This window comes from Empidonax traillii, unplaced genomic scaffold (genome assembly GCF_003031625.1).
Source record: "Empidonax traillii isolate 1590-97213 ecotype Southwest subspecies unplaced genomic scaffold, ASM303162v1 scaffold720:size321207, whole genome shotgun sequence".
Classification (NCBI taxonomy): domain Eukaryota; kingdom Metazoa; phylum Chordata; class Aves; order Passeriformes; family Tyrannidae; genus Empidonax; species Empidonax traillii.
In genome coordinates this window covers 211,536-230,686 of record NW_020955913.1, presented here as the reverse complement: position 1 = coordinate 230,686, position 19,151 = coordinate 211,536, and the positions used below count along the sequence as shown (strand labels likewise).

At 50.4% G+C, this 19,151-nt stretch overlaps 1 protein-coding gene across 18 annotated transcripts in view; it reads right to left on the bottom strand.

Annotated features, from left to right (window-relative positions):
• Window positions 1-19,151, bottom strand: part of PTPRF (protein tyrosine phosphatase, receptor type F) — a 241,396-nt gene that overhangs the window by 31,767 nt on the left and 190,478 nt on the right. For 8 of the 18 annotated variants that reach the window (XM_027900375.1, XM_027900379.1, XM_027900378.1 and 5 more), the window contains 9 exons: window positions 18,975-19,092; window positions 16,218-16,796; window positions 15,489-15,586; window positions 9,939-10,192; window positions 9,155-9,245; window positions 5,950-6,162; window positions 2,964-3,118; window positions 2,085-2,096; window positions 140-255 (listed from right to left, as the gene is read on the bottom strand). In XM_027900375.1, coding sequence (XP_027756176.1) covers window positions 140-255; window positions 2,085-2,096; window positions 2,964-3,118; window positions 5,950-6,162; window positions 9,155-9,245; window positions 9,939-10,192; window positions 15,489-15,586; window positions 16,218-16,796; window positions 18,975-19,092 — 1,636 coding nt within the window. The remainder of the gene's footprint in view (window positions 1-139; window positions 256-2,084; window positions 2,097-2,963; window positions 3,119-5,949; window positions 6,163-9,154; window positions 9,246-9,938; window positions 10,193-15,488; window positions 15,587-16,217; window positions 16,797-18,974; window positions 19,093-19,151) is intronic. The other 10 variants (XM_027900376.1, XM_027900381.1, XM_027900384.1 and 7 more) reach the window with 3 other exon arrangements.

Genomic DNA, 19,151 nt, shown 5'->3' with positions numbered 1-19,151 from the left:
ATCTCCCTCTGTGCCACTGTGACTGAGAGCGTGTGGAGCTGCCAGAGGGGGGGAAGGACTGCAACTCCGCCTCTGGCATGGGGATGTGGAAGAGGGGAACTGGAGGAGGCAGGATGCAAGAGGGTGAGCTGCCCCTTACCTGGAGTCTGGTAGTTGAGTCGCCTCATCTCAACTGGGTCAGAGGAGTGGGCCAAGAGCGAGTCCTTCAGGCCGATGGAGTGCTCATCCTTGGAAGAGGGGGAGTGTGCCCTTTTCCTACGGACAGAGTGCAGAAACAGGCAAGTGAGCTCTGGCAGAGACTGGCATGAACCATTCTGTGAAGGAGTCTGGCTCCCTGTGTCCCAGATACTCAGCTCCATCCCAGGTTCCCTGGGGCTCAGGGCAAGTCACATCATCTCTCGTGCCTCCAATATCCCATCCATGAAACAGGAGAGATCATACGTAAGCACTGTCAGATGTTTGATTAGTGAGGCACTTCGAAATGTGGTATTCTGCATAATATTTATTAGAGAAAATGCAGATGTTGTTTCCTCCTACTGTTTCTAGGAACTATTTCCTGTAGTGGAAGGATATAATAAAATTTTTTTTCAAGTATTAGAAATATTTAAATACAGAATGCTATAATATAATAGCGTAAAGGCTCTTCAGGGTGTGTTTTATTGGGCCATTAATACATGTCTTGAATGGTTGAAGGCACCCAAGGCGTGTATTAATGGAACAATAAAATACAATGTTGTCTCTTCATGCTATATTTATGCCTAGAGCCATGCCACCACCTCAGGCTCTTGCTGGAATTCACAGGCAAAGCAGGGACAGATCCAATCAAAAAGTGGACAAGTGAATATTAAGGAAAATCTAATACTGCAAGAAGGGTTTCTAGTGAATATTTAAGTCCCACTTCTTGCTGTAGATTAAAAATACGGTGGATATACCCAAGCAGTGAAGAGGGGTGTTGGGCAGGGGCAGGACAGCAGTACTCTCTTCTGAGTCTGTGCTGACCCTGATGCTTTGCCAACATGCAGAAGAGTCTTACACTACTCTGAGGCATCTCAAGATCTAGAAGCCTTCCAGCTGCCTAGACTGAGACAAAAGAGCTGAAAGACTGAGAGCACTGATAGAAAGAAGGGAAAATACGTGACCAAACAAATAAATCAGTGTTTCTCCTATCAGGAGCACAGCAGGATGTGCAATGTGCTGCTGTGCACCAGTCCCTGAGCCCTTGAGCAAAGTGGGCCAGCTTTTCTTTGGAATGGGCACAGCACATAAATAAAGTTTGTCTCTCTCTCTCATTAGTTTAGTCAGGGCAAGTGCTAAACCATCCTCCAGATCCCAAGCTACCCACTGATGCTCAGCTTCCATCCGTTTCCATTGTAGATCTGCCACTGTGAATGTGACACACAGATACCTCGGGGGGAAAATGCCTCTGAAGAGAGGCTGGACAGCCAAAACCACACCATTACTCTGAGCATGCAGGTGGTGCTGGAAGGGGATATGGTGCTGGAAGGGGATATGCTGCTGCTCCAAGGGCTAGGATGCAGCAGGGACATGAATGTCAGGTCTGGGCACCACAGGCTGGTGCTTCCTCGTGCTAACCCAAGCCAAGGTGGGAATATCTTCTATGGGGCCCTGCTACAGAAATCCCTTCTGGGGCCATCTTCTCTCATTAAAGACCACCAAACCCGCTGTTTCTTACAGCTCCCTGGTATTGCCTCAAAGCTTCCTCATTAGAGACTGCAAGAATACACCTGCAATCTTGATGGAAAGGCTCTCAGTCTGAAGTGACTGAGAAAACAAAGGAACCCCTTTAACTGCTGGTGTTGCCGTATCTTCTGTTATTTTTAATTTAATTGCAAAAACAATCTGGGAAGTCTTTATGTTGGAACTTCTCCCTGAGAGCTCTAAGAGGCTGACAACTGCTAGGAGGCTGATACCTTTGAGGAAACAAAGTCTTTGTAAACTCCTAGGGCTGGCATGCTCCATACTCCCAAAAACAAAGAAGGCCCTCAGTAGCTTCGGGCTTGATTTTTAAAAAGGGAAATAGACTTGATATTTAGGCAAAACAAGAAGATAAAATGGATTCATACCTTTCTTGCTTACTAGATCCAGGGAAAAGCAGGAAGAGAAGAAAGGAGGTGATCATTGACACAGAAAGGCACTGACTGCACATGCACATGCACAGCACAGCTCCATTTAATCAGACAACAAAGCCATCTCCCTTCCCCAGCTGGAGAGACACATGTAAATAGAGAGCCCAGGAGGAGCAGAACCTTAGAGAATGACCTACTGTAACTGAACAGGCTACGTGAACACGTGCAAATGCAACCTGTGGCTGCTCTGGAGGACTAACAATCATCTCACACTACAGTCACAGCTCCAGCAGGACCGCTCTCCCAGGCAAAAGCAGGTGTTTGCTTCTAAAGGGAGCACAGGGTGTGGATGGTTCTGATCCAGTAGTCAGGACTGAGAGGTCTCCAAAACAGAGCTCCGCTCTGATTTTAGCCTGTCACATCTGTGTCCTGTTCTCACCACCAAGATCATGTTCCTCAGTCAAAATTCATGGGAGTGGGGGGCACCTGCCAGAGACCAAGCAGGCAATTTTCACAGTACTAGAGAAGTTCCCAAGGCTGCCAATCCAAGCTGCGTGACCAGAGAGCAGTCAGACCGGCTTTAGAGACAAAGCTGCTCTCCTCTGTCACACCGCTCACGTTTCCAGAATCCACAGCAGCTCTGTGTCCTGGGGCTGATGTTAACTACCTTCTGCACACCCAGCCCTTCCAGCTCTTTCGTTCTCTTTATAAGGCAGCCTTCTGCTGTGCCAGGTAGAGACTTTCCTCCTCCCCACGACCACCAAGGACTGCCTATCAGAGCCCACCCCATTATGTGAAGGTTACAAGGAAGGTCTTAAAGGTGCCAGCACCTCTAGCCCTCATGCCACAAGTGCTCTGTCCTGGACTGGATCTCACCTTTTGAAGAGGAGTATGGCAATGACAATGATGATGATTAATATCACGGCCAGGACGGGTCCCATCACCCAGAGCATCTCTGGTTCATCTTGCTGCTTTGCCGAAGCCACCTCCATCACGATCTCATCCGAGTAGGGGCTGGCCGCATATCTCTTCTGAACAGCACAGGCAGGAGAGGGAGAGAAAAGCAAGCATCCATTATGCTAAAGCAACAGCTACATCCCTGAAACGCAGGGAGTTCACCCTTCCTTGCCTTTGGCTCGCAGGGAATGGTCGTGCTTCTCAAACCCCCAGCAACACACCATGAGATACTCCCTCCCTCGGTGTCAGCGGAGCTCACGCTGTTGCAACAGTTTCTTTCCTGGTGTGAAACATTCTCAGTGCCAGCAACTCGCCAGGTGTGAAATGTTCCCAGTGCCATCGACTGTGTGGCTGGTAGACCCGGCCTGGAGGTGCCAAACTGGAGCAGCCCGGCGAAGAGCCACTTGCCAGCCCTGGATTCTCTCAGAGCCAAATCACAAGGTTTGGAATCCCGACCAATTGCACAATGGGGCTGGCTGATGATTCCTAAGTGGTTTATAATACCTGCTGTGCTGATATCAACACATCTCTCCAGGACAGGGCTATATGAGGAAAACCCCTGCTGGGCAAGGCGGTTTTCTTAAAGGAATGAAATGACAGAACTGATGTCGCTGATAAACAGACCTTAGAAAGAGGCTCATTCTTTCAGGTTCCTTTCCAGAGACTTCTGCAATCTGGGAGCCCCGTGATTTATAACCTGAAGGGACAGCTTTCTAGCCCCACCTGCAAGATGGAATTAACAGAGACCGCAAACCCTTCCTGCAGAAAAATGACACTGCACCTTGTTCTGCTGCTGTTGCTAAGGCTTATGGAGCAGTGTTGTACCTTCACAGCTCAGTGCTGCTGGGTCAGAAGGGTTAAATGCTGCAAAAAGAAATCCTTTCCCCCTATTAGAGAGGGCCAGAGCCATATCAGTTCCGTGCCTGTGGCTTTTGAGCAGCACCTGCTGCCTGGCATTAAGGAGCCAGAAACCCTCTGCTCCTGCCACAGAAAGTTTAGGTCATTGAAGAGGTTCCTGTGGATCTTCAAATCTCCTGCTTTAAGGTCAAAGTTTAAACCTGCAATTCATATCTGCACATATGTGAGGGGAAGAAAGGGAAAAATCAAGCGTGCTGGTGTTCCCACAAATGCACATCTTGATCTTCTCTCGCAGGTGCCCTTGATCCCAGCCAGCCTGATTTCAAACGTCTGGAGTACAGAAAATACTCTTATCTGGGACATCCTTCTGGCAGCCCACACCAGTGCAGCATCCCAGCTGCTCTCCTCAGATTTATCAGCAGAGAAGCCACTGTCTGGGGGAGAAAGGCAAGAAAACTCTGCCCTGGTGTTGAGAGGACGGGGCTGCAGGCCCGAGGCTCCCCTTTGCACGGGCAAGCGTCTCCTCTGCGAGAGAGACACAAAGGCTTTGCCTGTGACTACCCAGAAAGGTCAGGATGGAGGGGAGGGAAGGAGCACGCTGACCTGTGCAGCAAAGTAACACGTGTGGCCACCTCCAAGGGGCTCTGTGCAAGGGGCAAACATTCATAATTCAAATTTTTGCTTTGGAGGTGCCTCCTTCCAAGAGAAGACAGGAGCAGGAGAGATCAGAAGGAGCGTTACCTGAGTGGCATTTCCAAAGGCAGACTGCGAGGTGCAGGTGTCCCTGCTCCCAGAGATGGTGTTTCAACCGCTCTCCCTTTGCCTTTGAAGAGTGGCAATGTTATGCTCGCCTGCTGACACCAGAGACACACAGCAAGCAATTTCAGAGGAGCTGGGTGGGGGAGACAGTGCATAGCCTCGGACAGGATGCCTCATACTCCAAATGAAAATGGATGTGATGCAGCAGGGGATGCAGAAAGGTGGTCTGCAGGAGCAGGGCATACAGGACATTGGTAGGAGTGGTATAATAACTGCTGCCTGGTTTATTGGAGGGCTGTGGCAGATCTGTGCCAGCGAGGAGATGATGATTATAGTTGGGATCAACTAGTTAAGGTCATCTCTTCTTGACAGGGATTGTCAGGATAGCTCATCTCAAGGCGCTCTGCCTTACCTTGTTGTTAATCTGTGACTTTCCTTCCCTCACCAGCGTGCACATCTTGCCACAAGAACACGTGAGCTGGATGACTAATGAAGAACTCGACCAGCCCTAATGAGCCATTACAAGCAAATGAGGCTGAGGAAGGAAGCCACAGCTTGGAAGCTGACCAAAGGATTCTGTGCATCTCTATTATTTCCATTATTTACACGCTGCTGCCGCCACCACCACTCCTGCCCTCTGTGTTTACAGCTGGACAGTGATGCACAGGTCTTGCTGCGCTGCTCCCTGCTCGTTGCATCAGCTACTCCCTTTCCTGCTCACGTGCCCAGGCCCCGTGTGCTCGGCAGCAGAGGCTGCCAGCCTGTGGCAAGGAGAGATGCAGGAGCACGAATGCCTACACAGCAGGCAAGCATGCACCTCTGCCCTGCTGGCGACCTGCTGAGATGGGAGGCAGGTTTGCTAGTGCAGACATCATCACCTGGAGGTGAGATCCCGGACAGAGAAGGGCCAGTGAAGGCAGGTTTGTTTGCTGGGGGAACAATCTCAGCAGCTGCTGTGCTGGGCAAGGTTTCACGGGCTGTTTTCCACAGTCACTTACTTGAACCGAAGCAGAATGAGGGCCCGTCCCATCTCAACCACGTGTCAATCTCTGCTCTGAGCACCACCCAGCAAGCCACAACTGAGCTGGTGTAGAATGAGTGTGCTGACACTGCCCCCCACTCTCATCTGCTACGTAGAACACACGTGCTATTCACACCATCTATCAAGTTAACTCCCATGGCAGCCTCAGCTTGCAGCAGTTGCTTCCCCCTGCCTGCACTGAGCCCATCTCAGCTCTGCTGGGACAGGCTGTGCCCACTCCCCTCCTGCCCCCAGGAATGTCCTTACCGTGTCCCCATCCTCCAGCGAGGCCAGCACGAAGCAGCGATAGCTCAGGTCTTGGGACAGGGGCTTGTTGTAGAAACCTTTGTAGTTCTTCTCATCCCCCAGGGTGAAGGTCTCGGGCAGCACATCCACTTGAGCAGCGATGTAGGGCTTGAGCCTGTCTGCCTGGCGTCGCTGGCGCCTGCTCTGACTCCCTTGGTTTATGGCCTCCAGCAACTGGGGACAAACAAGGTGCATCACTATTGCTTCGCCCAGCGTGACACCGCCTTGCACTGTCACCTCACTGGCTGAAGGACTCGGCAGGAGGGAAGGAAGGGAGGAGAAGATACTGGGTTTGATCTGGATGTGGTGGTACTGAGAAAGCAGAGGCGTGTGTTATCCATTTAGGTGTTGCTGGAGCATCTGTCTGCAGACCCTCACTGCAGGCACCTGCGCCAGGATAGCAGCTTTAGAAGAACCCTGAGTCCTGGAAAGCTGACAAGGTGAATGTTAGGGCTGAAACAGCCTGGCTGTGACTGTCCCCTTTGAGGTAATTTGACTTAATGCGAGGGAACCAGGCCGCGTTCTGTGGCCCAAATATTGGTCTGGACAGCAAATCACACTCTCTACGGACGCTGGAGGTGAATTACAGCTGATGCTGATGTACAGGGAAAAAAGTGACATTTGCCGTGTCTCTCCCTTCTGTCAGTGCCTCGCTATCTCACCTGCTGCTGTGCTGCAGGCAGAGCTTTGTGCCAATCACAAAGAATGGTAACAGATTTCACGGGACGTTCAGGGTAAAAACGGCAAATTTCATAGTCACAAATTCATGAAAAAGGATATAAACACACAAAAATTCAATTGCACTGCTAAGAAGATTCTCAAATGTTTAAGGGTCTTTTTTTTTTTTTTTTCGCAATGAATGAAAATTAATATCAGGTTTGGAAGAGAAATTCTAATTCAAACTGAAGGAGGAGGCATGAAATACATTTCACACAGAAATGTATCAGTGCAATACTGCCAGGGCAGATGGGGAACATCAGAGGGCTGGGGAGAGTGATGTGCACACAAAGCCACACTGCTGAGCTGAGCTCACTCTCTCTGAAAAGGAAGAGCTGGGGAAGAAAGTAAGAAACTCCCTACAGTTTGCCATCGACAGACCATCCTCGCCCTCTTATCAATGCTCATGTTAGAGTAATTTAGGAAAGTTACGGCTTGTCATTACAGTATCACCAAAAAAAGGAAAAAAATGAAAAAGTTTAAAAAAAAAAAATAAAAAAAAAAAAGGGGAGAAATCTCAGTCACACCAGTGCCCCTGTAACCGCAGGGGGAAAAGGCACAAGGACAGAGCGTGGAGTGTGGAGTTTGCTGCCCACACCCATCTCTTGTGTCTGGCTGAGAACACAGCTGAGCTCTCTGGGGCAGAAAGCACAGCTCCCTGTGCATGGGCACGAAGCCACAGGGCTCCAGTTGTGACTGAGGCTGCTGGAGGCTTCTGCCACTGACACACGTATCACACAGAGAAAGACTGCACCAAAAGGCTTGCAACGTTCAGATTCTGAGAAATCAGAAAATTAATACTGCCTGTGCAAAATTAATTCAGCTGCCTTGCGTACGTGTGTTACGCCACAGCCCTGGCTTCACGGTCACAGACTGTCTTTTCTGTGAGTCCCCTGCTTTGTTCAATACACAGGACAGACAGTGCTTAATCAAAGGGCAGATATTCCACATTTTGTTTTCTTCTTCGCATTATGCAGCTTGAGGCCTTGTTTATTGCTTACTATTCAAATTCAGCTCGGAAGACAAAATTAATAATTTCCTCGTGGGCTTTTCTATGGTGCTGATCGCTATAATATTACAAGTGCTTCACAAACATTAACGATCTTATCTTCCAAACACCCATATGAGGTGAGATGAAAGCGATTATCCTAATTTTACACATAGAGAACAGAGACGCAGAGACATTAAGGTAAAAAAATGCCCAATGATTCTGAATGTCAAATGGAAAAGACATCAGCTTGTTTTGTTTTTAAAGAAAACTCAGTATTTTCTTTATAGCACTGATTGTATCCAGCTCCTACTGACTTTCTCTGCAGCTGGGGATGCTTAGGCTTTGCAAATGAGGTTCCAGGATCTCAAACTGAGCACTCAAAAAAAATCACAACATGCAAGACAGTGGCTGCTAATGAAAATTTTGGTTCAGATCATTTGCCCGAGGCTGGATGAGACAGATAGAAACCGGATCTCTTGATAGCTTTCAAACACCTAAAGCTCAAAACCAAACCATCCTTACTCATCCCGGTCTTCTATTTCTTGTGAACATCTGTGATGTTGGAAAAGATACAGGAGACCTGTGGATGATGGTTCTCCACCATACAGTTGTGCCTCATGTGCAGAATAGATTAACTAAGACACATTTTGAGCTGAGACCTCATAGAAAGGACTGTAATCATGCAAATAAAGATAAGGGCTGACTTACAGCTCCCAACAGTTTGTCATTTACGAGTACTTCAAGCTTGCAACCTTGTTCTCTTAACGCATCTTTCTGTGTGTGACTTTGTGGAATTTTCCCTTTCTGCTTTGGGGGTGGTGGTGGTGTGTGTGTGGGGGGAAGAAAGAGCCCATAAAACCTTTCCTGACACCTGCACACATTCCATGCACTCCTCCACAGAACGAGCTGCACCTTGGGGCAATGGGCTGGTGAACGCTGAAAGCCTTCAACAAGCAAGTGTGAAGGGACATTTGCAGGTTTTGTTAGGTATTAGAGTGAACTCTTCATCTGCACTGGAGGCCTAGGTCCTACCCAGACAGGGAAAAGCCTCCTGAGAAAACAGCTTAATAAACTGAAACCAAAACCTTTCTCTCCTAGCTTGTTTGCAAAATCAATGACGATGACAATCGTGGTCGTTCAAGTTGAGAGAGGCTGCAAGGACCGTATGACCTGAGACAGGGCCTGTCCTGGTCAGAGCTCTGAGACACTCAAGCGTGGCCTCCTAAGGGAGCACGGTCTGGGAGGTGGCTCCTCCTTTGCTGGACTCCAGCCCCCTTCCCAACACGCTGCCACCAGCCAAGAAAGGCCGAGGGGATGCCCGTCCCACAGCTCCCATCTCTGATGTGCAGCCTGCACCTCTGTCACTGCATCCACGCTGCTGCCAGGAGGCCTGGGGGAAAAAAGTGTGCTGGGCCACCAGGGAACCGCTTCCATCACAGCAGCTGCTACAATTCCTACCTGGTCCAGCTCCATCTCATCAGGTGTCCGCCACCGAGCAGTCGGGGTGCTGGTGCTCTGGTCTGCTGGCACCACCACGATGTAGTACCACCTGGGAAGGAAGGAAAGCATAAAGATTGGACCCTAAGCCTCTGGCAGGTCACCAAGTGACGCGTGCCATATGCCTCGCAGGGATGACCTGCTCCTGTCCCTGCCCTGCAAGCAACAAAAAGGGCTCAGTACGGAAAAAGCTCATTTTCCAACTGCACCAGAGAAGAGAACACTCCCGTTAGCACTCATTAGGATAATGAAGATCTACAGACTGTGTTCCAGAGGGTGGTGTAGGAGCTGTGAGAAGGACATTTATATAATCGGATTGTAGCAAGAACCCTGGGGGAATTGAGCTTCAGCACAAGGATACCACAGTAACGAATAAGACTTCCACAAACTCGCTTTTTTAATCTCCTTGAGGCTTTAGGCATTATTTATTTAAAGGATATTATACAGTGTCAGAGAAAGTCCCTCCTGATCCTCAACCGTGTTGTTGCTGGTAGCATCTGGAGTGTATACCCACCAGGGTGAGGGCAAACTATCAGAGAGCTGTCTTAATTTTATTACACATAAATATTTGCTCAAGAAGAGCCAACAGCGTGATCCCACGTTATGGGTAAATGCCTGGCTCTGCACCAGAGCCTGCTCGGAAATTCAGTCCCAGGTTACAAAATCCACAGGTTGGCAGAGCCTCTCCCTCCCTACCTCTAGCCCCCACCCCCCCAAGCTTCCCCCACCCAGGCACGGCACTTACCTAACTGGCACGGTGGTCTGCACTTTGGGAAGGGTGAGTGTGAATTTTCCCTCCTGTATGTACTTGTTTGTGGCGATGGGTTTGCTCTGCAAGACGTCGGGAGCAGTGCGGATTGAGACGAGGTGCTGGAGCCCCCCAGCACTGCTCCCACGGTTCATCAGCACAAAGGAATAGTCCGTGTCGGGCTGGAGGTCACTTATGAGCTTCTTCATGGAGTGGCCATCCACCTCCACACTCTGGCTATTGTAGAGAATCTGAAACGGGAAAGGGACACGCTCATGCAGCTGACAGATGCTGCTGCTGCTGCTGTGAACTCACACTCGAAACAGCAGTGCTAGAGATGACAATTCGACTCTGGGCCCTGCCTCAGGTGGGTTGGCCACTGTGTGCTTCGTAAACAGCCACAAATCTTTAGTTAAAGAAGAGCAACCCCCAGCAGAGGGTTGAGCTGTGCTCCCTGTGCCTCGCAGTGATGGAGCAGAGAGGGGGTCACCTCAGCAGCGCCCGGGTGGCCAGTGCCAGCACTGAGGCTGCTGGTGCCACAAGCGCTGCTTTTCAGCACCTATTTGGGGAAGGAACCCAGACAGCTGTGCTTGACCCCCGCGTGGGGACGAACAAGGTTTTTGTTTCTGGCCTCATGGGGCTACAACGCACAATACGCTGGTGGGGGTTTTAGAATCCCGTCTGCTTGGAACTGCTGTCACTCCCGTGCCTACCGGCTGACGCCTGATCGGATGGCTAATGCAGATCATCCCCCTCCCAGCAAGGTGACCGGGGGCTCGCACGCCTCACCGATGATCTGACAAATCCGGCTCACAAACTGGTACCCGAAACGGCGGCTCTGCAGGTGTGACACCCCGTCGCCATGACAACAGATGCTGGCGCCACACAGCCGTGGGCGGGAGGTCGGCGCTGCTCTTCCCTGCCGTGCTTGGAGCAAGGGGCTGCTGGGCAGGGCAGGGCAGGGCAGAGCTGCTGGTGGCCGGGGGCAGCCCCCCACGCACAGCTCCCCACCCTTGAGCCTCTCAGCTAATGACATTTTCTCAGCGCTTTGCTGCAGACAGGCAGGACCCCCATCTCACTCCAGGCACGGCAGCCACGGGCACTGCTGAGTTAGCTGCACTAAACAGCTCATCTGACCAGGGAACCTCGATCCCGATCCTGCCAGAGCAATGCTTGTACCCCAAAACCCTGAGTGCTGCCTCTGCAAAGCAAAAACTCAAGCAGTTCCTGTAGGCAGAGACAAATGGGGTGCAGAGAACTGGAAAGGCCATAGGTTGTGCCCCAGCTGTGAAAAAACAACGTGTTTCTTTCTACCAGGTGACTGTCCAGCACAGACAAATCCAGTTGGATTCCTGACAGTGGTGCAGAGACACAGCATGCCAAAAACTGGCAATGGCAGAGCTGGCGCATGTTAAACCATGGCAGCTATTACTTGTTGCAGGCAGAGACCACACAGTAAAATGTGCTGTATCCAACAGAGGCCTTGAGAGGGAGAAGACAGTTCTGTGGAAGAAAAATTACTTGAAGAAAAACAGATTTTTCACCAGCTGAGCCCCCCGTTCAGGGTTACGCAGGCAGCAAGGGAGGGACCGAACTTTCCTTCCGAGTCCCCCTTTCAGCAGGAGGCAGAAATCTCCAGAGAGCTGCCAGCTCTCTGGGACAGGTGCAGCTGACCAGCTCTGCTCTAGTATTTAGTGCTGGAGCTGGGAGGAGAAGAGAGGCTCTGGACAGTGGAGCACAAGGACCAGGCCAGGCCTGGAATCTGCAGCTCTGCTTTTGCGTTACACGAACAGTGATACCCACAGCTCCTCATGTTGCTTTGCGTGGAGGTCGGGAGAAAAAGCCACAGCTTTTTTTTGCTGATGAGAAAAGACCCCTAACAGGTAACACAGCAGCAGCGAGGGGCCAGCTACGGAGAAGAGATGCAATCAATCTCGTTTGTAGACACGCTTCAGTTTTCAGCAATGGGCTTCAAAAGTAAGTACCAAGCACTGAAATAACAGAGGTTTGCAGGGACAAACGTCCTGCTGGTTGCTCCACGTGCAGGAAAGGCTGTCAAAGGTAGGATAGCCAGAGGGAACTGTTCTCTGCTGTGACTTCTCTTATGGTATTTTCTCCTGGGCTTTAATACCTTTCTCCAAAGACATGTACATCAGATGGGTGCTAAAATGAGTGAGAAATCAAAACGAAGAAACTGCTTCCTGCAGCACCGCAGTATCAGATACGCAGCTGGCAGGATCCCCCTGGCTCCGGCACAGAAGTAGGCACAACAAAGACAGGACTACCAGACTTCAAGTCATCATCTTAGCAGCTTTGCTGTGTGGGCCGGCACCACCCCCTGCAATGACACTGCAATAGTACATGTCCAGATGTACCAGATAGCAGAGTCAGGGGGTGTCATGGGGGAGCAGCGGGACCTCTCTTTCGTGTGCTCCGACACAGATTTGAGCAAAACCAAACTTCAGGCATTAAGACCTATGCTGAAAGGATGAAAACCCCACAGAGTTCTGCTGCCTCTCAGATGAGATTTCTCATTATAAATTCTTCCCTAATAAAGGTATTGCCAACTGATTCTGTGTGCACTGTGTGCTCTAGGGAGGACAGCCACCCACTGCCTGCACACGAGGCATGTGCTGAAGACAGAGCCACTTTCCTAGAGCACAAGGAGGCAGAAGAGATGGTCAGGCATTTCAGTTCAGAGTTTCCCTGCCTGCTCTGCGCTGGAACTGGCCAGGACACAGCCTTTGATTCAGTGCTGATGCCAGATGATGTTTTTTATTGCCATGCCCAGAAATTTGCATAGGAAGACAGAGAAGTTGGCATTTGCAATGCTTTCCTGAAGCATCCTCCACCATCCCCCCTCCTTCACAGTTGCTGCAGCAGTTCTGCGTTCCTTTACCTGCCACAACACATTGTCTTCTCAAATGTTATGCACCATTAGCTGAGGCCTCTACACAAACCTTGAAATGATGTAAGGGCTCAGAAACAGCCATTCATGTGCAGCTGGAAGATGCCCCGAAGCTCAGGCAGGAAATGCTATTTAGAGGCTGCATCATGGCCCACTGGTAACTATTGGGAGTCAGCAGCAAATCTGGCCCAAGGGCTCTGAACTGCCAAGCAGCGCTGAGTGGCCCGTGGATGGCTGTAAAATGTCACCTGTGCTGCTCCTACCCATGAGAGAAGACGTGCAAAGGTAGGTGGGCCCAAATGTCACTGCTGAAGGTCTCATGCTTGATTTCAAGGCAGTACAGAACGCATCGAACTAAAAGATGAGAAGGCCCATAGTGTGCACAAGTGGAAGAGACAGTGACTTGATGGAGGAACAGACGAGGCTGGCATATTTGCAGGGAGGAGTTAATTATGCATTCCACGGGACACACTGTGAGAAAGCACTGCCCAGCATTCTCAGGGCTTATTTCTAAACCTGTATCGCTACGATTTTCAAAAGGTGCTGCTTCTTCTCTCCATTTGTAAAATATCTTGCAGTGCTGGCTTTACCAATATATCCTCTGTCCTGCTCTTAAGTTGAAGAATGTGTCTCAGGAAAATGCAGTTTCCCCAAGGAGAAGGTTGTATCTATCTTGCACTTTCCAGAACAGCTTTCTGCAAGCACAGTGGAATAAAAAAGGAATAGTGCCCCTGCTCCCCCACAACTGCTGGGCAACATTTTACAAGGAATTTATCTCCTGGACCGGAAGAAGCTGTGAAAATTCCCCAAAGAGATCTCAAACCTTCATTATTGATTTGGCAGCAATGAAAAATCTTAAGGTCTTGGTTCATCCCCTAATAAAAAAAAAGCACCAGTCCTGCCTGTGCCTCACTATTCATTGTCAGAACAATATCTACTTTAATTAAATCTGTTAAAGTAGAATATGACACCCTTTGGGACATAGATTTAGCATGAGACTGTTTATCAAGTGTAGATAATACTAATTGTTCCCATGGAGATTTATCTGCTATGCTAGTTACAGTATTAGGCTCTGGCCTCAGCATCCCATGCGCCTGAATTAGAGGAGAGAGGTGAACCTTGTTTATAAAAATACAAAATCCTGAAGGTTAAGGATTTCTTTCAAGTGGCACAATCAACGAGTTAGAGCTGACCCTCGTAGCTCCTGGCCTTGACTTGTGTGTGCCTGCAAGTCTGGGAATATTAATAGAAAGGAGGCACTACTGCAGAAATATCCTTGCAACACTCTCATTTGCATGACTGCTCTTAAGTTAGCAAGCGGCTAATGCCATCTGCTCCTGTGTCAGCTGAGGGTTAACCCACAGCAGGGGCAGACCCTGAGTCACCCCTGTGTAAGCAATCACAGCTCTGCAGCTGAGAGAGGAGACAGACAGGGCACCAGCGTTACACCCTTGGCTCCTGGCTACCTCCAACCACTCCGCCATCCTTGCGTGGCACTAATGCTCCAAAGGTCACCCTGTCCCTTTCTAGCACTGTGCTGTCACGTGCTGATGTGGGCTCTGGGCCACAAGAACAAGGCAAGATGAAGGGCTCTGTTTCTTCAGCAGAGTGCAAGGCAACAGGGCTCTCAGAAGTTCCTTGGGGCCAGATATCTGAACACTGACCTTAATGAACCCCACATGTGGGAAAGCTTTGAATACCACAAGGTACTCACAAAAGCCTTGTCTGCTTCAACTAAACTCAGCACGTTAACAAGTGCCTGTTATTGATCATGGTAATTCAGCTTCATGGTTTAAACAAGGAGAGCTAGCAACACGGAAGGGGAGGTGCTCATCCACTTTGATGTGGATGCAGTTCAAGATTTCCCCTCATTCCCCTGGCCAGGGATCCCCTACAACTCATGCAGGGCTTGCATTTACTCTTTAGGCACAGCATGGCTGGGGGCATGTGTAAAGAAGAAGAGAAGTCATGCTGCTTCCAACCCAGCCACCTCTGCAGAGGCAGCAGATTGCTGCTCAGACTGGGTGGAAGGTTATCCTCAGCAATCTGACATGTTTCTGAAGGGAGAGAAACTCCACTGGGATCTGCAAAAATTTCCACCACACTCCAGTCTTTTACCTGCATCAGTGACACACACTTGGGGACAGACGAGCAGGAAGACGTCGGGTCATCAGTGCTGTCTGCAGCCTGCTGGATGACACCACATCCAGGACTGTACTGCAGAAAAGAGAGCAGCAGCCATTCCTGCAGAGCTCCCTCTGCACTGACACACCCTGAGCCGCTCACATCTGTAACACCTGCAGGAAGGGTGATGATGCCTCTCCCCCTCGCTCCCTGAGATCATGCATCCGCCCTGGTGCTCTGAAGCAACCCGGGAAGGCGATATCGGTATTTGAAGCAGGACACACAGCAGGAGTCATTCTTAGTTTGATTTACTGGCTGGTTTTCAGACCACTTTGTCCTGATCTCCTGCTATTAAATCAAATTTATAGCTTTTCAAGCTTCAACTCCAGTGTCAGCCATCAGGACAGGTTTGTGTGGCCACTGTCATGGAGTGACAATGGCCAGCTGGACAGGCAGAACCCAGTCCTGCTCACTGCCACAGGTGGAGCTCCCAGTCCTCCGAATCCCACCCTTACCTTAAAAGGCACTGCAGATTTATAGGAGTCAGGCACTTCCCAGCTCAGCAACACAGACGTTTTCATGACGGCATTGACGCGAAAGTTCTTAGCAAACACTGAAATGAAAAACAAGATACTTGAGCACTCCTAGGCCAAGTCAGGAGGGAGCCAGGCAGCAGCTCAATTCCAAGGCTCTCTTTGTCTAACTCAGCAGCAGAGGTCAAAGAGTTCAGCTACAGCAGAGAAGTAAGGAATGAGAAGAAGAGAGCAGCAGCCTTTTACCGAGTCTACAGTCTCCAGTGGAGTTTTGCTTTTTGACTATACTTTCCAGCATCACAGAAAGGAAGTTGTAGGCTGAACTGTAGTCTTTCTCTCTCCCCCCTCCACTCACACTCTCTTGGCCCTTTGTCATGATCAAAGAACAGCAGTGTTCAGGTACTGGATGTGCAGATGATCCTGCTCAGCCACTTGCTCCAGTTCAAGGAAGAGCCTTCTATGTACAGATAAAACATCAAAGCGTGCCTGTGGAGGCGATTAAGGTACCACCAATGCCCCTCTCCTCCCAAAACGGCAACTTTAAGGAAATCTTCATTGAGCCTCCCCTCACTGAACTAGTTTTAGACTAGGGTGCCACACAGTACCTGATCACAACAGTCAGAGCAGAAGGAAGGGCAGCCTCACCAACCAAAGCAAGGATCCCTGTCCTGGAGGCAGAGCTTGCTTAGGGCTTGTTAGAGGGGCACTTACCTTGCTCCACAGGCATGGTCCGGGACTGGATGCTGGGGCTGAGCGGCCCAGCCCCCTTATTGGTGCGGGCCCTCACTTTGATGTCGTAAGTGGTATCAGGTTTCAAATTTGTCAGAGTGATGCTTGTGTCCCTGGTGATGTTAAACAGGTCCTGCTGGCTATTTATGTCCCTGTATACCACCGTGTAGTTCACGATCTTGCCATTTCTTTCTGCCAAGACCGGGGGCTCCCAGGCAACCTCTGTGGTGGAAGTGGTGAGACCCACCACGCGCAGGTTCTGCGGGAAGCCGCTCGGCACGTCTTCAGCAGTGGTGATCTCCTTCTCAAACTCCTCTCCCGGGCCAGCTCTGTTCTTGGCAGACAATCTGAAGAGGTACGTGGCCCCCTTGTGCAGGTTGGTCACGGTGTAGTGATGGTCTCTCTTCCCGAAGTCTATCGTGTTCATTTTCTCCTCATCCAGGCGTCTGTACTGCAGCCGGTAACCCAGCAGCTCCCCTACCATCTCCTTGGGTGGGTGCCACTGGATGAGGGCTGTGTTCATGGCTGTCGTGCTAATCATCATGGTGGGCTTCCCCGGGACTGCAACATAAACACACAATGACCATCTATAGCCTGGGAGGAAGGGAAGGAAGGACGGCTTCTGTGCTGCTCAGTCCGCGAGGATTGAGGAAAGTGGGAAAGCTCAGACAAGAGGGTGAAGAGGACGGCAAACAATTCACATTGGATAGAGGCAGACCGACCCTAATCCGGCGGCGAGGGAAGCTGGAGCCAGCCAGCTCTTGGCTGCCCTTTTCCCCACGTGCTGCCGTTTAAGCGGGAAATAAAATTCAGCCACATCCAGCCCCAAAATTCATCCCCTTTTACAGGAAAGGTTTAAAGGGACCTCAAAGCATCGTATTTATCTCAGAGAAGATCTGAGTCCCGTCCTCCCAATCAGTGGTCTTCAGACACTCCAGCCAGCGCGCAGCGCCAGGCCATGCCGGCCCTGGCGCGCTGCACCACAACAGACACCCAGAAGCCCGATTCCAGCACCCTGGTCTGTCTGGAGGCAGACAAATGTCATCCTGAAACCTTGCAGTTTTACCATCTGCAGAGGCAGCGAGCAGAGCTGGGTGGGCTGTTTGCCATCAGAATACATTTTTGGTTTAGCTGAGAAGCAGATTCGTGATGTCACTGTCGATGTGAGAGGTGAACACAAGCGTTCCACGGGGTTTTTGCTTATGCTGCACAAGTCAAGGGGTGTTGCCGCCACCGGTTGGGAACTGATAGCTTTAAATTGATGGTTTAATACCTTCATCTCCTTCACTTAAAAACAGAGCGTGTCTTCACATCAGCTCAGATTTGTAAACAAATCAACTGATAGGGAAGATACTCGGAATCAAAGGGACGGGGCCATCGATATGGAAACAAAAATGGGATTGTAGCCAAACCTAGTTAAATATTCTTGCACAGTTTTGAAGACGAGCACAAGAGGAAACCATATTTGACAGAATTATGCCCCGATTTTGCCATCAGAGGGCGATACCGACGCTCCCCTTTGAGGTCGGGCCTGCAGCCGAGCCTCTACAAAGGCAGCTCTGGGGGCACTTTTGTAGGTATTTAAGACCTACAATTACATTCCCATTGCCAGTGCCACCCTCCTCGCACTCATAACACAATGCCTAACAGCAGCTAGTATTAAGGGACACCTTATTTTCGAAGCTGATGCCAAATATTAACCTTAAACGTGCACCGTAACATGGGGAAGACCCACCGTGGCTTACAGTGCAACACTGAGATGTTTAGGAAGCTTTTCCTGTTTATAGGACAGCTGCAGCAATTTGATGAACAGAGCATACATCACGGCGAGGCACAAGGGAGGCACCATTTGAGATTGTGACAGTGGAAACTACCTCTGGAACTCCCCATATGCAACGCAGAGGAGATGGCAAGCTGTTCCTTGTTTAAAAGCACCAGGAACAAACGCTCTCAAGTTTGCACAAGCTGCATTCCCGTAATAACAAGTGGTAAATATACTGTTCCTGCAGTTTTGATGTGAGGAAGCAGCACGATTATCAGTTGTAGGACAGGTCTAGTGAGGGGAAAAGGTGAGTGGACAAGATAGTGTCACAACTAGTTGGTGCCACTGCCAAAGGCAAGCTTGACCACATCCGGAGGAAAGCACCTGATGACTCCTGGGCTGGGATCACCAGGACCTAGAAGTTGCGTCTGCAGCACTTCTACGGCACGATTTGTTGCACTCCAGGTTTTACCATGGCTCTAGGAGCAGCCAGGCTCAGCTATGTAAGCCTGGGGAGACAGCAGCAGCAATGGCTGGGGGGAGCTGAGAAGCACCTCTGAGGAGCCCTCTGTGCCAGGGGCCATTCCAGGCAGCGCTGCAGTCACCAAAGGAAGCGAGACATGGCATTTGCCTACGGGAACAAGGTGAGGGCAGGCCAGGACTCCAAAAGCTGAGGGAGGGCCTGGACTTTCAGGCTTCCTCTTCCCAGGTCTCTGGACTATGCAGATGAGCTCAGACCCATGAGTTTCACTGCTCTCTCACCAGCCCTGGCAGCGTCTGTCCATCTGTTTGCTCAGGTGATCCAGTGGCAAAGCCTGCAAGCACGGGCTGGAGATCACAAGAGTAGGTACCTCTGCAGCGTCTCCAGCCCATTTCCTTCCTCCTGCACAGGTGCCTTGGCTGTACTCCCCACGCACCTCCTGGGAGGTTCTACCACAAGCCCCTACGAGGCTGTGACACCTGCTCCCCGCACTCACCTGCCCCCGTGGTGGTGATGACTTTGGGCTTGCTGCGGGCACCATCCCCTTTGGTGGTGTAGGCAGCGACTGTGACGGAGTAGGTGGTTTCTGGCAGCAGGCCTCCGATGACAGTCTCCTGGGAGCACGTCCACATGGCAGGGAAGAGGCAAACGAGAAGAGCAAACACTTGTTACC